Here is a 21,130-nt window from a genome sequence, read left to right on the forward strand (position 1 = left end):
GGATGAACTCACCTCAATTCTGCTCATATTCCAGCTCTCTCTCCCCACCACCATCTTTTTCTTTCAAAAAAAAAAAAGAAGAGTCAATTAGTGCAAGGGAATATGGCTGGTAAGTGAAGAATGGATGCAGAGATGGCAAGAAAGATTAGCTGGCCCTCTCATTGACTGGATATTATGCCCTGATTTAGTGGAAGCCCATATCTTGCAGGAAAAGATGCTCAGAGCATGATTCTCCAGTCAAGGAGAGACTTTATAGTCCTATGTTTTAGTCACTAGGACAGGCAGTGAGTAGCAATTGGGAAGATGGCATTGTTGTTTCCAAGCACAGAAAGCTAAGTGCTTGGAGGACTGACCCAGAAAGCTTGACAATCCACATGTCAAAATTCAAGAAGGGTGCAAATGGTTTCTGAGGCGAGCTTACTAATATTAACGTTGGAATTCTTCATTTCTTGCAGTTCCTTTGTTTTTTCACCCCAGTGCAAATTAACATAGCAGAACATTTAACTGGAAACAATGTGATGCATATGGACCTGGAAACAATAGCATGTGGCATTTTAAGGGTATGCAAAATACTTTATATACATCTCATTAAATTGTAATGCAACCCTGATGAGTAGGCCATGATTATAATAGCCACGTGGAAGACGGGAGGTTGAGGAAATGCTGGCTTGTATAAAACCATCTGTTGCTTTTGTGATTTCATCGTGTATCGTATTTCTTGCTGATATGAAGCAGGAAACTTCCTGGATCCCAGCTCGCATTCTTAGTCACCAGGCTATGTAATTTCCTGCTATACATCACATTTATCTCAGCTGAAAGGAGTCCATGATATCAAATGCAGCAGAAATATGGCAGTGGGGAGGGCAATAAAAACAATTGTATATATTGGGGTAGGCAATTAACGGGGATTGGGTCATTTCTCTTCTCATTCCCCATTATCTATTAGAAAAAAGCCTACTCCCCATTATCTATACCTTTGTCAAAAGTCCTTCCCAAAATAACCAGAAGTGGCATTGAGTCATTTTCTGTAACTGTTTTGAGGAGAACTCCAAAAAGAAATAGGCATTTTGGAGCAGGTATTTCTGAGGTCACAGGGCTTGGGACGTTACACAGTAAACACAAAGAGAAGTTGGACAAGGGTGCATCTGCTTTTTAGTCAGGCGAGTGTGGAAACGGGCAAAATGGGAAACTAAATAAAATTGGTCCAGATTCTTGGAAACCCAGGTAACTATGTAATATGGTAACCTCTTTTCTGGATGACAGGGCAGGAGTCAAATTGCACTCAAAGAGGGTAAGATGAAAACTCCTGTTTTAGAAAACACGAGGGAATGACTGGGCCTTCAGATTCCCATGTGGAAATTTATGTACCACAGCCAAAATATACTTTTTAACTGATTTTTTTATTAAGTAATTTGATCACCCTGCCCACTTTTCTGTTTATGCATTTGGCAAGGCATTCTGGTATACTTGACCAAATGCACAAGTAGTTAGAGAAACAATGGTCAAATGCACGACTGTTTTGTTGTAACACATTTCAGAATCTCACCACGTCTTTCTTTAGAGCCAATGTTGGGACACAACTAAAGTTTGCTCCAATATAATCTAGTAATTCATTAATCCTTTCAGCACCAGCATGTTGAAAGAGAAAAAGCTTTCAAATTTGCCTACGAGGATGCAGAGATGTCAATTTTGAGGATTAGCTTGTAATGCAATATGTATATAACAGGTTTGTTCCAAATGTGGTCACAACCGTGCCCCCTGAAATCTACAAACTCTCACCCTTTGTGAAGAGGGTGAGGGTTTTTTCATCTATCAGATCAACAGTATCACAAAATAGGACTATTTTTGATAGTAAATTAACTGAAAATGCAACAATGTGCAAAGAACCAAAACATAGCTTCAAGTAGTACAATTATAATAAAGATATGCCTTTCTAAATACAGATACTATATATTTCTGTCTTTGACCTTGAAAAAGAACATTATAAAAATAGAACATTTTCAGATATCCACTGCATGATATTGAGACATAATACAGGGTGTTTCAAAATGATGGACTCAATTTCAATGCAGTATATTTTATGATGGCAATTACACAAAAAGTTATGAACAGGTTAATGAGTTATCAAGTTGTCAAGTTTTACTAACCATTTTATAAATGCTCTATGTGCCCTCCATGATTTACTGCAATTACAGATTCAGTCTTGTTGAACTGCAAAACAAAAACATCTTATGTTGTGGAGCTGCCATCTTGTGAATGACTGAGGCTGTTTGGGTGCTGGGAGAGGCATCTCATGGTAATCATTTGAAATTCCATACCCCATCCTTTCAAGAGTTTTATTCATAGGCAGTTCTTGGTTGCAGAAATGTAGTGATTTCAAATCAGGTCCATCTTTGTGAAACACCCTGTATTGTTACATTGCTATAGTTATGTGCATTTCTAAAAGTATTCAGGTTCAATAGATATTTCTATTATAATTGTGCTGCATGCAGCTGTTGTTTCTTCTTTTGGTTCTTTGCAAATTTTGAGTTTTCCGTTATTTTGCTGCATCAAGACATGTCCTAAAGACCAGTCAACTCTAGGTACATCTATGCACAGATGTTCAACGTCAATATCATGTACAACCTTATTTAGCAGAATGGAACACTGCATATAGATATTGAGAAGTTTGGATAAATGGAAGAGTTTACAGAGATCTCACTAGCACATAAAAGACACACAATACATTGAGATGCCAAGACATTTTTGATCAATGAAGACTTTCTCTTAAGACGAACATAAATAAATGCTATTCCTGCCAATCCCCATTTGAGAAATGTTAAAATGATTTGAAGAACTATATATCAGCCCTTTCCCCATTTTTGTAAACTATTTGGCATAAATAATCTAGAAGACCCTACAGCATGCAGTCAGTGATGGAGGAATGGAGCAATAAGGAGCTGGTGCAGCAATTGTCATTTCTGAACTTTGAAGCCATTCGTTGAAAAAAAGTAACTTCTCAGTTCACTGTTTCCAGCTGACCTAATGAAAATGAAGATGACAATGACAACTTTCAAGACAGACATGCAGATTTGGCATATATGTGTCAGGAAGTTGGTGGAATCCTGCACCAGTTATGCATGCATGATCCTGCTTACATTAACTGGATGGACAACAGGTGAATTAGAACTAGATCCATAGACAGTTACAGTTTAACACAGTCTTTTAAATCAATACATCATACACATTAACCCCTCTTTTTCTGCATAGCAAGTATGTGAAGTAAGATTATCTCTGAATCATGTTACAGAATAAGCTCAGTCTTCTACTAACTGAGGCGTATTCAACATTTCCGTAAAAAAATTAATAAGAACTGGGAATGTTAAAGTCAAAGTGACCAAGCAACTATGTGCAGAAATTAACCCTTTTATTATATCGTATACTGTAGTAGTAAAGTTTGTTGGAAGTGCATGAATAAAAAGTTAGTGAAATTACAGGAGGAACAATCTATATAGCAATAATAGGTGCATTCACTGTGCATCTGAAAAGAAAAGAGAGATAGAGAGAGTTTTCACTCATTTTGGCCTAAAACTTTGTGTTCAGGTTTCCAGAATTCTGACATCAGAACCCAGATAACACTGATTAGAACCATAAGGCTTTACAATAAAAGCTAAAATATTGACCATATGATGGCAAAAAGTCTTTATTTTGTGGTTAACTTATTTTCTTCTAGCTACTCTCTGATGAAGTGGGTGGTGCTGTGGAGGAAGACCTCCTTCGCCTAGACAAGGACCTTGACCGTTCTGCACTGTAGGTAACATGCTTATCATAGTTTTGTATTTGAGCTTCAAGGAAATCCCTCTGTTGTTGGCTGATTGTCTGGCTAATCAGTCCAGGGAGAGCTTGAATGCTACCAATTAATGTTTCCAGTTTTGTTTCCAAAGTAACAATCCTCTTCTCAAAGTCTTCACTTCTTTCGTTTAAGTCAGAAATCATATCATACATGATGTTTTGAGTCTGAAAGAAAAAGGAGAATGTGGATGATTAGGACTATGGGATTATTCTACTAATTCCAAACACTTGGAGATTGCTCAATTCTAAAACAATGTATGTTAATATGGGCACAACCCCACAAACATTGGGCTCCTCTGTCTAATAAGAATTCAAGACACAGTGCAAAAATGAGATGTCTGTGTCTACATATTCAAATTCAGGAAAGAAACCAGAGGACGAAATGATATTCAGTTTAAATATTCCACTAGAGAAGCGTATACTCAGTGGGTAGAGAAACTGCTTTGCATGCAGACAGTCTTTTGCTCAGTCTTTGGCATTTCCTGATAGAAAGGAGTAGGTGTTCGGACAAATTTCTGCCCTAAAATTTGGAGAACTGCTACATGGACAAATAATCTGACCTGCTGTGAAGCAGTTTGCCTGCTAATTTCTGTAAGATAATTATATTATGATAGAAATACACAGCCAAACAATGGTTCCATTACTTAAATAAGTAAAATTGATTGTCCTACTCTGCTCTCTGCCTCTTGGGTCATGTTGGCAGACTGACATCTATAACCTTGAAAAATGCTAAATAGGAGTTTCACAAGGAACAGGTTTTCCTGTGCCAGTCCTCTTCTGTTGTCTTTGTTATTGACTATGCATCCTCTAATCTCTCCATCTTCTTTACCCTGCTTTTCCTCATATTTGCGGTCTTTCTTCTGTTTTTCCTTTCTCATCATTGGGCTTATTCTGCATCTCTCCTTCTGTCACCACATGTCTGCGTTTCATCTCTAAACACCAATATCTCTTTGTTCCAGTTACTTTTGCTTTCCTCTGCCTCCTCACCCATTAAACACAACTCCTCCCATTTTTGTGGCTTCTTGTGCTGTTTCTCACAGTCAAAATCATGTTTCACTTCCACAGAAGTAAAGCCATTTGTTTAGATTAACTTTACATACATGGCCAAAAACAAATTGAAATAATGTCTCCCTCCTCCATTCTGCAGTTACCTGCACTCACCGCAGTGTTTTCAGATAGTCCATGTCCCTTTGCACCTGGTATTGTTGAAGGAATAGCAATCTTTATAGAGATTTAGAGAAGATGAAGTGTGGAAGAAGTGTTGAAAACCCCTCCTTGCATGAACATAATTTTATCCTCTGGTCTTAGAACCTATGCTATCTTGTTTTTGACAGTTTGTTAGTTCAGCAGTTAGAATGATCAACTTTCCTCAATATGATGAGAACAAAATAAGTCATGATAGAAAGATATATTTAAGCCAGCCCTGTGTTCACAAAGCAGCTTCCCAGCTGCCTATGGCAAGCCAACTAGGATATGAGCAAAATATTATTCATCACTTGATAAATAACATCAGCTAAAAATATCATCTAAGTAATACCTAGCATCTATATATAATAAACAGAGAGTGTTTAATCTAATAATTCTGGAAATATCTTATGAATTATTTCAGTTGTTCTATTAATTTTTATTTTGAACTTCAGAGTTTTGATGGATATCAGTTCACAAAAGCAAACAAGCACACTGTTTTCGGATAAACTTGCACCAACCTTTGCCAAGTCCACCAAGGTGTTTGCCTGATCATTCAGTTTCCTCTGTTCCATTTTAACACTTCTTAATCTAAAAAATGAAAATCCAAAGTCAGATACCATGTTTTTGGCCACCTCACAAAAGCTGTGTACGGCATGCATCTAGACAGATAACCGCATGGACAATGTCTCAAATACTTTGTGTACAGTCATAACTGGTTATGTGTCTGGTACAATGAAAAGCATGCTTCCTTAACACCGCAAAAAAGAAAGAGAGAGCAAGAAATGTGATGTCCCCGAGACTACTAATTGCCATGGTTAACGCTGAATTCAAAGTGGTAGGTAAGGATTTATTCATAGTGTATGAAAGAAAGCCAAAACATTCCTTAAAGCTCCAGTATCCTGGCAAGTAGGCATAGGAAGCCATGAACCATTAAATCTCATTATTATTGCCTTGGTAAGCAAACTACTTCCTTATGTCTACATGATTAGATACAGGTAGAAGCCCTTTTCAGTCTGAAATGGATTTGGTTAGGAGGTGTTTGAACCTGATGAAAATACAGTGATAAGTGAGTTCCTTCTTCATTTTTAAAAGCTTTTATCTGACCAGCAGCTAAATAAAGAGCACCCTTGTTAATATCCTTTTAATGTCCTTAATGTAACAGACTAGGAATACCATCAATTTTTAAAATGGGTATACACATTAAGTCTAAATTGGCTTAGTTGGCCTGTTTATCTGGCAGGGATGAAACGAACAAGTATCATAGATGTATGTTGCAAAAGAGACTCATGGGTATATTCTTCCCTAGATGCGTAATTCTATTCAGGCTAATTAGCTGAGTATAATGAGAAGAAAAACAAGATGTGTTATTTTGCACTGGAATAGGAAAACCACTGCATTTTTTAAAATTTGCACCCAGTTAGGCTGCCGCGAGCTGAAAAAAATGGGCACAGTTTTTCTTCAGAATTGAAAAATGTAAGAACAGAAACATTTTCCATGATAAAAATAACCCTTGCTTGTTGTTGTTAATGATGGTGTTGTTGTGTGCCTTCAAGTCATTTCTGATTTATGGCTACCATGAGGTGAACCTGTCATAGGGATTTCTGGGAAAACTTGTTCAGAGGGATTTGCCATTGCCTTCCTCTGAGCTGAGAATGTGGCTTTCCATTAGCAAGTGGTCTCCCAGATTTGTAGTCCAACACTCAAACCACTACTACACTGGCTCTCTACTTGCTACATAGTATGAATGGACTAAACAGATAAATGTTTGAATGCATAAAATAATCCAATTCAGAATTACACATTTATAACAATGGAACACAGAGAGAACTCCTGTAAAATCAGGCTTCTCCAATGGTCTTAAGGGAGGTGTCAGATCTATATATGATATATACACAGACCATTCTAAAACAGTTATCTCCAGTGAAGCAAATACAGAGAGCCTGTAGGTTCTGTAAGGTTTCCTGGTTGAATCTAATTTGAACTCTTTTTCTGAACTGGCCAAGTATTATCAGAACTAGGAGGGGAAATTATTCCATACACCCTTCATGAAACCTCAAAATCTGCCCCGGATGCCTGGTTGGCCTCTAGAGCTAATCCAAGGAAGTTGGGAGAGGAACCATTGGCAGGCAGTGAAAAATTTCAATTGGTGCTTGAATGGAACTCCATTTGCAAAAGGTTGGTTTCTGTTCATTACATTAATGTGGGAAATCACTATCCACAAATTGCTAGAGAGCTATCTTCTTCATGGTGGCCATCTATCATTATAAGGTTACAAAGAAAATGAAGGAGTATGTGTGTCTTAGGAAGATGAGGTAATGGTGGGGGGGGGGGGGATTTGCCACAGAGGTGTTAGGAAATTATTCATTCATGATTCCATTATTTATTACTGTGTTTTGAGCTCTGTGACCTAAATCCTCAATGACGCAGGAAGAATCATTGGGATTTTTAACCCATTCACTCTACAGACATCACTAGTCCTCAACCCCATCTAATTTCCCTGGCACTTCAGGGCAACTTTAAATGTTTTCTGCATTGCAAAGAGGTGTGGGGAGAAAGCGGAGAAAGCCCTTCCTGTTTCATAGTGTAACTTACTTCATTTGGCATGAAGCAGATTACAAAGTGTTGGATAATGGTCACAGTGTTGGTTACTGGTCTAATTCTTTCCCTTCAAAAGATGAAATAAGAGGTGTAATTCAGGTGAACAATTGTGTGACTGCAGTAACACACATTCTGCCTTATTCTGGGGAAGGGGAACCAAACTCACAGTTTCAGGAAGGGGGTTGCCTGTGAATAGTGTATATAAAGATTATGTAAGACGAAAACCAATGCTAAAATGAAATAAAAAGGCCATTAGTTATTTTTGGATGAGGGAAAGTCAATCAGAAACATTATGGCTGAGATGTGCTTCATCTGATCTTCCATATAAGAATGCTTGGGTGTATGATTTTTATATTCCGATTATGTATCTCACTTGTACATTATCCTTGAAAAGGAAATGTTTGTGTTTTTCAAGGTAAGTAGATCAGCCTTAGAGGTAACAATGGAGAGGCAAACATTCTATAAAGTGAGTCATTTCTTAGCTGCAACAGTCAGATTAAAATGAAACTAGCCAGATCTTTCTCTATAAATTGAGAAGTATTGACACCCTGATTACTTCATCCTGAACTTCACTTATCACAGAAGAAATTCATGACTTTGGATTGCAGTTTCACAGTAGCAACCAGACTATTGAAAATTCACAAATAAAGTATCAATTTATCGCATGCAGACAGTGGTAAATTCTGCAAATTTTAAATGAGCAGCTCACACAACTTACTTCCGAGCTCTATTTTCATTGTCGAAATAAAAAGACAAAACAAAAGAAAAGAAAGTGTAAAATAGACTAAAACAAATCAACACAAGGGAAGGTCTTCATGTGAGCACAGTGGGCTCCATTAGGCAGCTTGTACTTCATACATTTTCTTCCCCATAAGCACTCTGTGGGTCAGTGATTGTCAAAGCTCAACTTTGGTACAAGATAAGGCAGCCGTATCTCTCGGTTCTCTGCTTTCACACCAACTTTTATCATGTATGCAAACAAGCAATGTCTTCTCATCCTCCATGATACAAACATACAGAGTGGTATCTAAACATGTTAACCTTCCGCTCCAGCTTGCAGATGAGAATAAATTGTGACCATTAAATATTAATCGTATGACTAAATGTTAAAAACAGAAGGATTCTGTGATTTGTGTATGTAAACTAGGTAAGTTGGGTCTGTCTTCCTCTTCCTAACTTAAGTCTTGGGTGGGCTATAGAAAAGAAACAGAGGGGGTTAAAAATCTAAATAGACAAAGAAGGTGGTCAGGTTGGCATGATTTTTAAAAAAGAAATATACTGGGCTTAGATAGAAAAACAATACAAACATTCTGAAAGCAAATATCTAACCAGCTATCTTTAACCCTGGATATAGGTACTTCATTGTTTACTAAAATACAATATTGAATTTAACCCCTTCCATTTGACATGGAGGGCACCCAATGAAGATAAAGGAAAAGTCAGCATTAAAACAAAATCCTGACTCTGAATAATAGGAAAAGATGGCCACTATGAATGGCTTTATTACATTTCTTATCCAATAACAGATGAAGGCTACCTTTATGCAGCACTTTTGAGATTAATAAGCCCAGGCCTTGAGAATAAATTTCTAACACGTAAGTAGGGAGATCAAAATAGCTTTTTAAAAAAGTTACAAATAATTCTAGAAGAGGACACCTAGTTAACAAGATTAGCACACAAACCTAACATTACTTAATTGTATTAATATGAGAACAATTGTAGCAGCTAATAGCCAATCTGTTTCATGTCTATCTTGGTGCCTATTGCCGAGATAGAGTCTGTTGTAATATGGAAAAATAGGTAATGATCCTTGAAGACTGAGCATGACTGGATTCACTGCAGTAAAATCTGCTTCTCAGTCCTAATCCTTTCCACTCAGAACAAAGTCCCGTTGAGTTCAGCAGGATGTGCTTTATAGCAACTATATACAACCACCTTGCTAATAGTACTATAATATATTGATCAAGTTTGATTGTGTTATAGTCTACAGGCCACATACGGTACTAAAGAACCCATCCTCTAAACTGTGCAACAACAAGCAATGAATTAAATTGATTTATTGAGTGTAATTGGGATATCAACCTAAAATAAAGGTTAAAGAGAATGATTTTGTGTTTTTCCATTTTTTACCATAGCTATAGAATTTTATTTGAACATACTACATAACCATTAATAAATTATGTCTCTTCCAACTCCTTCTTTGAAGGTGAAAAAATAGTATAACCATTTAATATATTCTAATTAATAGCAAAAGTAGCAAAGTCATTTAATCAACTCCTTGTTCTCTCAACTACTTTCTGGGATGATATGTAGCTAGACACTTTTGGAAATAAGATCCAGGAGTCTCAGACAGAGATTATCTAAAGCACAATGGCCTCTGAGCAAATAATACCCAGATGCTAAATTTCCCATGTTACATTAGATGTGGTAAAATACCCTTTGATTTCATTCAGATGTCATTATAAATCAGAATTTAGGATTATGAGAATGGACCATGGTGAGTCTCAGACTCAGGCATTTACCTTCCTTCAGTTCAACTGAAAGGAATGTGTAAGATTTTGGTTTAATTCTAGAATAACTATATATTAGTTTGACATCTAAACCCAAAAAAGTGGTGGTTAAACTTTCTTTAAATAAGCCAATTTCAAATTTAATTTATACTTTAAATTAACCACATTGGAGACTACACGCTAAACAGCAGAATTTGAATTTTGCCCACTTTGTTAAAAACCAATGTCCCCCCATTTCCCCCTTCCTTGTCCCACTATTCATGTGAAATTAAAAGAAGTGACAAGAGCTGGACAAAAAGTGGGAGTAGGATACGTCAAACCATCTTTAGATCTTCTGTTTACGACTCCACTCACATGTTATACCCTACAAGTTTATTGCAACATTCCTTGTGCAATCTCTATATCATCTGTTGTTAACAACTATTTTGATGCAACAAAAGTCCATTGATGGAGATGTTTATTTCCTGTCACTGCAATTGATTTGTGTTCCTGTGTGATGGTAAAATAATGGCTGACCACATCTTAAAGAGAGACTTAAAACAAAAGGATAAGGAAACTGTGCTGTTTGCATTATAAATGTATGGATCCTGTACCTTCCAAATAATATTTCATTTGAAAAATTAAGCCCAACCCAAACAATTTTGTCCTTCCGAGATGCTAATATAGAACCAACTTTTGTCTCATTAATTTTTACCAAGTATAAACCTTTAGCAATAAATAAGACATTTATCTGGATGTGAAATAATTACAAAATTTGCAGATTACTAAACTGGGCATATTGGTGGATTCACTAGGGTTTAATAACTGAAATATTTTGAAAGGTCTGTAAAATATATTATCTCACCTAATGAAAGAGGCATAATACAACATTCCTCAGAAAAAAATATAACACAATAGTATTCATAGTCATATCTGTGACATATAACATACAAATATAATTCCAATTCCAAACTACTACATAGATGAAGTACACTTTCTTTCAGTTATATCAAAGATAATTCACACTAAGATATTCAGTTCCAAGTGCTGGTGGATCATATCTTAGCAGATAAGGAGCAAGTTATGCATGAAATCTGTCAACTTATGGCAATGTAGTTATTCTGCTACAGTTCCTTGCCTTAGGATGTCCATGGAAATGTCATGGTTATCTGAGCATCTCAGATATCTTTGCTGTTAGGAACAATATGCATATTTGTGTGTAGACTGGATTATGCCTTTAAAAGAACATTTAATGTCAGATGCTAAACTTTTATTTTCAAAGGGATTTACGAGATTCAAATGCATATTCACAAACACAGAGATACATTTATCCATAGGCTAAGGAAAACAGAATTAGAGAGAAGGTAGTTTTGGACAGCTGCCTTTGCCAGTAGAACAATATCCACATTGGAACTGAAACCTGTCAGATTATCATAGCACCCCTAAGAGTGACAGAATAGATAAACTGAAAAGGTACTTACTGGTGAATAGCTTGCAAGAATTTGCGCTGATGTTTCCTTACTTTTGCATGATCTATCTTTTTTACCAGCTTTGTATTCTTATAAATTAACCATGTTTCCCTGAGTACATTGGCAGCTGCATTTTTCACCTGTTTTATAAAAGAAAACATCAGGCTCAATAAAAACACTTCACATCCCTTTTGAGTCTTCCTGAGGGCTGGATAAATTTCATACTCTTCTCTCTCTCTCTTTCCATGCAGATGCCTTTAAGATACATGACAAATATCCTTCTTCAAGAGACACATTGCTGAACTACAATACAGTGTTCCCTCACTTATTGCAGGAATTTCCTTCCAGGACCGTCTGCAATAAGTGAAAATCCACGAAGTAGGGACACCATATTAATTTTAATATTTATACATTATTTTATATATTATTTTCTAACCTGTGCTTCCTTACCCATCTCCTGGCCCATCCCAAGGGTGCCTCCCCGGCCTCCACAGACCCCTGCAGAGCCTCCGGAGCTACACAGGCAGCAGCAGGCCAAGGAGGCAGGCCTTCCTCACCGCGCCTCAGGCTGCTGCACTTCCGGGGTCCCTGGCCTCCACTGGACGCAAATATGTTATATTTTATATTAATATTTTCAAAAACCCACGAAACAGCAAGTCAACTAAAAGCGAACTGCGAAGTAGCAAGGGAACACTGTAGGTCTCCCCTTTCTCCTCCCATAAAGTTCTCCTTCCTCCTGTTTTGAAGTTTTTAGTGGGTTTTGAAGAGCAGGATCCCACTAAAAGGACTCAGAGAATAATACAGAAGGAAAAACTACAGATACATTTATCAACAACATATTAATGGAAGAGTAAGCAATATTATAAAGCAGACCGTGAAAATATAAAATGAAAGATGGTTACAGGCAAAATAATGATACAGTATATAACAACTTATAAGAACCTGTGCAAACAGTAAACAGCTATGAGAACAGGGAACAATTAAAAAGTGTTTGGCCATATGGCTTTTGCCAGAAAGAAAATGATACTATCATTTTCACAGACCTCCTAGGATGTTTCAGCAGATGCCCCAAACAGTGTGCGTGTGTGTGGCTCTAATCAAATGGCCAGGTACCTCCAGATACTTATTAAATGTTCTTTGTTCTCCACTAGTTTCTAAATCAGTTGTTCTCAACCTGTGGGTCCTCAAATGTTTAGGCCTACAACTCCCAAAATCCTAACAGCTGGTAAACTGGCTGGGATTTCTGAGAGTTGTGGGCCAAAACACCTGGGGACCTACAGGTTGAGAACCACAGCTCTAAATGGATGTGTTGGTGGGAGTGCATTAAAAGGGTAGTTCTACAAAGGGGATAGTGAATTCCACCTTATTAATAACCATACCACAAATATCTGACTCTATTTGCCCCTTTCTCTTAGCAGCTATCCATATCTAACTGCTTGGGAAGCAGTTCTGAAATAGTGATATGATAAATATGTATGCTCCCTGCCTCTTTCCCATGTGCAGCAATTTCCTTCTTATCTTGTGATGTCATGGAGAACTTCCATTTTTTTAAAAAAAAAAGAACAGGAAAAAAAGAGGTTTGGATTCTATGCTCATTAGGAGACAAAAGTAACTGTACAATTAGAATTTTAACTGGAGAGTCAAGCATTTTTATCTGAAAAGTTATTTTTATCTTATTTGCACAAAGGAGCGAGATTTCCACCATGTCAGGTACTTGCTACAAGCGGGAATTCTATTGTAACATTCTTTCAGAGAAAAGTAATTATACAGAAAGATAGCAGTAAGACTGTTTACTAGCCTATTCCAGAATATATGCTTCAGTTTTAATTATTTTCCAGTCAATTAATTCACTAGCCACAGTTTTGTACTATGATAGAATCAAAACAGAATACACTACATAAACCTTGATTCACTATTATCACTGCAAAAATATATGCCAGGATGGTATTTATTTATTTATTTATTTATTTGCTTTATTTTTATACCGCATTTTTCAGCCTAATTCGGCGACTCAATGCGGTTTACAGTACAATTTATATAACAATCACAATTAGTTAAAACACAACATACATAACAGACAATACAAACAACACAACATAGTCATCAACGCCTCAGTGAAAATCAGATTCCGTTCTCATAATCCTTCTACCATTTCCTTGTTCATTTATACCATCTTCCTGAGTTCAGTTGCATTGTTAGCCAAACCCTTGTTCATTGAGCCACGTCTTGACCTTCCTCTGGAACGCCAGCAACGAAGGGGCCTGCCTGATGTCTACGGGTGGGGCATTCCATAGCCGAGGGGCCACCACCGAGAAGGCCCTGTTCCTCGTCCCCGCCAACCGCGCTTGTGACGCAGGCGGGACCGAGAGCAGGGCCTCCCCGGCCGATCTTAACGTCCTTGGTACTTGGATGGACGATCACTAATAACTACTGGGTGCCATAGGCTAGTTTTCAGAGATGGAACCTTTGAGTGCTCCTTGTCTAAGAAAACCCTATGAAATTCATGGGGCTATCATAAATCGACAAACATCTTGAAGACACATACATAGTTTCACTAGACCTCACATATGCATCCCGTAGCTGTTTTAAACAAAACTACCAAGGTCCGAAGTTCATGCAATGCATAATGGTCAAAAGGAAGAGAAGGGTGTATATGTGCATTTGTGAAAACAATCATTGTGCTACAAATAAACTGTTGGCTTATACAGCCTCTGAGAAAGTACAATGTGTGACTACTTGTTTTATGCCAGGATAAATAGTCACACATTGTACTTTCTCAGAGGCTGAGAAACTCCATTATTCCCTAGTAGGATAATGGAGTTTATGTTTCTAAGCCAATCTTCCATTCAGGCACTGATGAGTTCAAATCTTACTGATCATTATTATGATTGCTCCATCATAAAACTTCAGATCATGTCCTGGAAGTAGTTTACTTTTGATATGATATTGCACAACAAAATATTTACATCTGCCACCACTGCACAAAACACCTAAATGCTGAAAATAATCTTCAAAATTCAGCAACTCAGGATAGGATTGTTCAAAACCAGCTCCCTAGAACTGTTTATCATGAGAAAAGAATGTTAAACACACGGTTCCTTTTAAATTACAGAATACAAATGTAACATGTGTAACTTACTCTTTTAGTTAGCTGGGTATCCATCATGAAATTATGCACATGTTTTTCAGCTTTGGTAAGTTCTAATTTCCTTGCCACCACAGCCACCACCAGTGCAGTGCAGCCAGCACCCTGAAAAGAGCATAAAACAAAACCCAAAGAGTGATCACATCTTATCCCAAGAATAAGCACAACATTGACAAAATGGGGAAAATCTCTTTAGCTTCTGGCTAGGATAATGTCGCATTAGTTAAATTCCTTCAGTTAAATTACAGAATTGTAGCTGCCAGTGGTTTCATATTTGGTACTAATGCCATTGATTTAAGAACTTTGGTTTCATAGTTGCACCCTTCTCCAAAACTGCCAGCTCAACTGCAGTTCATCTCCCCCTTTCCTACCCTCCATGTGTTTCCAACCAGCAGTCCCAAAGCAGACAATTCTCTTGTTCCAACACTTCATGGGGGGATTTGTGGCCTTCTCCTACTTCTACTCTTTTGTATCCCCAATAGAGAACAATGTAATGCAGAGATGAAAGCATTGCAATTTGCTACAAATACCCAGAGGATATTTTCTTTGGCCACCCCCTGACTATGGAATGACCAGCCAGAAAAGCTTTGTCAGCTCAAGATGATGTCTGTGTTTAAATCAGCAGACCAATCTCTTCAAGCAGGTCCATCCAGATTATTTTTGAGATATGGTTTTTAAAGTATTTACTGAAAGATTTTAATATGTATTGATTTTGTACATATGGTATGGGTAATGTTATTTGTTGTTGTTCCCTGCCTCGATCCACAGGAAGAGGCAAGTAAGAAATGGTAATAAAAGTGGCCCAATAATGTTATATTGACAAATATTATAACCACAATAAGGCCCCACATTTTCAGGTTTGACATTTGCAGATTTGATTATTCACAGATTTGATTAAAATATTCTCTCCAGGATTTTCTCTGTCCTCCAATACAATACTATGGTCAACTTCTTCCAGTCATACTGGAGGACCTAGAGATTCTTATAGAAAACATCTCTTGGGAACTCTAGGTTTTCCAGTGCAATTCTATCCATTGCGAGGTGACCATAAAATTGTGCTGCAGGACCTAGAAATTCCTAGAAATGTTATCTCAGGTTGAAAAAAGAACCAGTTCTTTATTCATAGTTTTTCACTTTCATGGGGATCCTGTGCCTCTAATGCCTGTGGAGGGCTAACTATACAACTAACATTGTTAGCTTATGATATAAGCTACTATTTCAAAACACTATTTTGGCATTTGGAGAACATTTTGGGACATTTTTATATTTTAAAATGAGTTTTTTAAAACAAGCTAAACATGCCAAATCTATTAGTAGTGTGTAATGCTATTCATGACTCATACATCATGAGTAGCAATTGCTTTAAGATGTTTTCATGTTATGTTTGTAAAAGGTAAAAATTGGAGGTTGCAGACATCTGAGGGGGAAAGAAAGCTGTTATTCCACATGGCCAAAAGAAGGGTAAAATTAAAGTTGAGATTTGGAAAGAGAAGATAATACATTCAGTGAGGTTTGGGGATTAGCTCTTGCAAAGCAAAATCTATCTGCAAGACTATGGATCTTTTCTATATACCTTTATCTATCCATATAAACAGACAGTGATAAAGAAATCATCAATTGCATATAGACATAATCCGTTCTCCGCTTTCTCTGTAAGGCAGGAAAATACATTATGGACATTAGAAAAAACTGGATATTAATATCAATGTTTAAAACAGCATTTAACATTTAGACTGCCGCAATCATGAGACTAATTGAGCCTATTCATAATACCTGATCACAGTGTCTTTGAATAGAGAAAATATAATTTTATTAGGAACAGATGCAATAAAAACAGCAGTCTCCTTAAACTTTATCTTTGGACTTTAATAAAAGTCTTACCATTAATGTAATTAAACCACAAAGGGTAAAATACTACTTAATCTACTCTTTGTATTACCCACAAGGGAGAAAAACTGATAGTTTACAGCAGTGGTTCCCAACCTGTGGTCCATGGACCAAAAGTGGTCTGCAAGAACTAAAATAAGGTCTGCGGCCTCACCGTTACTACATCGCTGCAACAAGAGCAACTGGTCTCGCGAAATACTCTTGCATTGCTGAGGCTTGTTAAATATGGTTTTCTGTGGATGAGTAGATGGCGACTACTGGGTGGCATATGTTCTGTATCAGAAACTAGAGCTGATGTGGTCTGTCCAATGCAATTTTCTGAATCAGCACCCCAAATAACCAAACCAAATCTAAAGTTGATCAAAAACTGATTTGTAACCCTTTTGATACTAATGTCGGAGTGTGATCCCTAGTCAAAGTGGTCCCTGGTCAAAAAAAGGAACCACTGGTTTACAGAATTACATACATTACATTGTTATATTTGCATCTTTGTATGCATTTGGGGTCTGATCACTGAACTGCAAAATTCAGAGAAGTGTTAAAAACCCAAATACTGTACTGCTGTATTAATCTAGAAATTACAAAGAATATATTTGGCTTTAAAATGCTAACCAAATGTTGTTGTTACATAAGACTATATAATAACAGCAATTGTGCTGCTGCTCTCATAGTTTAAAGTAAGCATAGCATCAAGTTATTGCTTCTAACTCAACAAAGCAGAAATTGACTCATCTTTTTAGCACTGAGCAGCACAAAGGGCCATCTGCCTGTGTGTATTTGTTGCTTCATTGGAAATAGTTGATGGCCTTGGATACAGGTCAGTTTAATGGCACAGAAATCACAAGGATTAAGTGAGCAATCCTATCTTCATCAAGAAACTGACTGAAGGTCCATACAAAATTTGTAAGTGACTTTTCACCAATAGAGAGGGGCCTCCAGCAACAGTGGCTGGATGATATATCTGGTGATGGTGCTCACTGGTGGCAGTTGTTGTTAATGTGTTGACTCTGCCAACAGTGATCCTATCTGAGGTTTTCCTGGCAAGAATGTATTCGAAGGACAAATGATATTACCCTTCTAGCCCTACTTATTATTGGCTCTTTCACTTTTCTTCGAGCCCCTGTCTGGAAACTATTGCACAAGCTCCTAGACCTCCAAGCTCAGTATTTATTACTGCTCAGGCTATTGATTGTTTTATGATGTTGTGTTATGTTTTATGATATGTTTATTTAATTTTTTAATTTTTATTTTATTTATCATGTTCTTAATCTATGTTTGCCCGGGCTTGTCCCCATGTAAACTGCCCCGAGTCCCTTTGGGGAGATGGAGGCTGGGTATAAAAATAAAGTTGTTATTGTTGTTGTTGTTGTTATTATTATTATTATTATTATTATTTTCTGTCCCCTGAGCAAGAATCTGAGTGTTAGTTTTCTGGAGCCCTCATCCAGTATTCAAACCACTACTCCACACTGGCTCACATGGGTACACTTGTGTAAAATACCACTGGCATAGATGCCCTGGGAATAAACTCAGATATATGGGAAATATTCTGAAATTGCTTTTTGAATTATTGTGAAAAATTGATAATCCCCTCCTTCCACTGATACATCCACGTATCTGGAGTACATGAATTGGAAAATGACCAATCCAATCCAATCCAAACTCCACCTCTATATGCAATAGACCAGCCAGGATATATATTTGGCAATAAACTACCAAGAAAACTGCAATACCCCTCCAGGACAACACTGCTCTGTTTACTGCCCATTACAGGCTATAGATAAGACAAATTGTAAACGACATATATAGATTATAGCTGTATAATCAAAGATACTCCTATTTGACTGATTAAAATCACAACAGACTGTCCATACAAAAAATATTTTAATTTTTTTAAAAAAATTAAGCACAAAAATATACAAATTTCCATGTTCACACAAGACTGAGAATTTTGTTGAAATAAAAAATATACATTTTTAGAAAAATCTGATAGAATTTTCCTCTAGATAAAAAGCTTGAGGTCTCTAGTGATCCTCTTACAGTACTTTTTAGTAGTATCATCACCAATTATAACTTTGAGATCCTCGAGATCGACCTAGTTGACACTCAATCCTTTCTCAATCTTAACATATGTCACAAGAATGTAGGAAAGGAGGTTCACTGGTGCATGCTGGCTTCTGAATTAACGGTACATTAAAGAAGAATGATATAATTGTGATAAATTGCTACTCCCAAGGAATACACTGAATAGTAATTCCTCATAATATGTATCTTCATCATTTCTAGGGTGCTTTCACCCCAAAAATGAGGGGTTTTTTTTCAGATGCCCAGATTGGGCACATTAGAGGCAGCCAGGAGCTGAGTCTGGGAGCTTACATGAGGCTGCAGAATCCACAAAAGATCAGCTTCCATTTTCTCTCTGAACTCTATATCATGTGAAGTCACAGACTAGTTTGGGAAGGATGGAACTAAGATGTCAGATGGAACTCAGGTGGCTCTATAAGAAAAAAGGTGTAATGGGTAGATGGTGACATATTTACTTTGTTTGGCCTGCTCTCTGAACTATTTTGCAGTCTTTTCCCTACCAATAAAAGCTTTCACCTGTTCACCAAATCACCTTGCTTTCCTTTTCAAGACTATCCTCTCACTGAATACATGGAAATAAAACAACACAATTTGGCAATGTATCAAATCCAGTGCAAGCATGCATTCCATTTTCCCCTTGAGAAGCTCAAGAAGAATAAAATTCTGTAGGTTTATTTTTAACAAACTGTCAAGCCTTCAAAAATGTAGCCAAGAGCTTCAAAATGTCCAAATTTCTTTAGAAACCCATTGCTCCTCCCTCCTTACATTGTCTGTATGATAAACTTCCCAAAAGTTCAACCATTTCCAAAAAATGATTATATACCATAGTTGGCACTTCAGTAACTAATTAACCTTTGGAGAAAGAACACTTTTTGTTAAAATGTCATCAAACTCACAATGAGTAGTGAAAGCATCCCGAAATGTCTAGACAAAGACCAAAAACTAGGAAGCCTTTAACAAGGCGATACAGTTTTTAAAAAAATCAAGGAACAGGTTTTGGCTAAGCATATAGTTTTGCCCTATGTTAACAGTTTTTCCATATGTTAAAATATCAAATAGGCATATGCCACTGTTTTACTTAGGTCCAGCTCAAAATATGGTGTGTTACAGCCAAAGAATTGCTGGGGCAGGAGGATGAAGGATGGGGCCAGGGGTGGATCACCATCAGGTTTTCCTCCCAGCATAAGGATAGGCTGCTAGACCAATTTTTTGCTGGGAGGAGGGTGAAGCTTTGGAGTTCCCTTGGCCCCTGCTTGCCTCTTCCCCCGGGCTATGCTTCTGCTGGCATCAGAACAGGGCTGCTCAACCCATCCTTATGCAGGGAGGAGGGCCCAAGGAAGGCACGAGGTGGCCTGAGAGCACCCCAGTGGGCTCCTAGCCACTGCACACCTTCCTCCCTCCTCCTCCTTTCAGCATAGCAGTGGTTCTCCATCACACACAAACATAGAGAGAATGAATAACTTACAGCATTGAAGTAATTAAGAGGAAATGAAGCCAAATCTCAATATAGACAAAAGCGAAAGCTTTTCAACCTATAGAAAAATCTAATTGCAAATTCTACCTACCTATCAATCTGTCAAAAGGTGCTTGGGTTTTGTTTGTTTTTTACTTAATTCACAGACAGGAATGTCAGCACCACTAAGGTTTTTCTGCAACTGACAGCTGAAATTTGGTATTCAAGCATCATACACATTCCAACATAACGTGACTTTCCTTCTTTTCACAGTACGAAGTGTGTGACATGATAACAACAACCCATAGGCCAAGGTATAGGAGGCATAAAATAATGTTGTAGGAATTTCCCTTCCTCAATTCCATACATGCTCAAAGCAACCTCAGAAAGAGTGAGAATGAATGAAGTTGCAGGAACAGCTAGAAATACAGAAAGTTTGAAAATGAGATTTCCCATATATTAACCCTCATATTACGAATTGAAAATTTCAAAAGCAAGAAGCAAGGTAGGCATTAGAACAAAAATATATACATATATACACACAGGATGTTATAGCTGTTGTCATATGACAAACAGAATATTCTCTCTAGAATTGGCAACTAATGAATTCAGCTACGACTTTTCTCTGCTTTTTACTGTCAAATGACATGATCTGATTGTTCTGATTTTTTCAAGCTGAGCAATGTTTTAATTCCCAGTGCAAACATTTTAATGAAGGTTGATTTATCTACATTCTTTTCATACTTCTTAGAGGGAGCAAAACAGATTGTTCTACTCTTTATGTTTCACTAGTACTTCCTAATTTCATCTTTCATTTTTATTCAATGTTTTCTTACATCTTTGATTCTCATTTGACCTTTTCTAAAAGATTCTATGAAAAAGATATATAATGCAGTCTTTGCATAGCAAAGCTAATTGTGTGGTTCATGCAGAAATAACACGCATTGCCCTAACATTTATACCACCGCCTTCCAAACCCCTTCAT

General features: G+C 37.2%; 1 protein-coding gene across 2 annotated transcripts in view; it reads right to left on the bottom strand.

Moving 5' to 3' along the window:
* Positions 1-1,381: 1,381 nt before the first annotated feature.
* KCNN2 (potassium calcium-activated channel subfamily N member 2) overlaps positions 1,382-21,130 on the bottom strand; it is a 103,509-nt gene continuing 83,760 nt past the window's right edge. For both annotated transcript variants that reach the window (XM_060761918.2, XM_067464490.1), the window contains 4 exons: positions 14,715-14,825; positions 11,588-11,715; positions 5,538-5,607; positions 1,382-3,996 (listed from right to left, as the gene is read on the bottom strand). In XM_060761918.2, coding sequence (XP_060617901.2) covers positions 3,709-3,996; positions 5,538-5,607; positions 11,588-11,715; positions 14,715-14,825 — 597 coding nt within the window. In that variant the 3' untranslated portion in view covers positions 1,382-3,708. The remainder of the gene's footprint in view (positions 3,997-5,537; positions 5,608-11,587; positions 11,716-14,714; positions 14,826-21,130) is intronic.

Source organism: Anolis sagrei, chromosome 2 (assembly GCF_037176765.1).
Source record: "Anolis sagrei isolate rAnoSag1 chromosome 2, rAnoSag1.mat, whole genome shotgun sequence".
In the NCBI taxonomy this organism is placed as follows: domain Eukaryota; kingdom Metazoa; phylum Chordata; class Lepidosauria; order Squamata; family Dactyloidae; genus Anolis; species Anolis sagrei.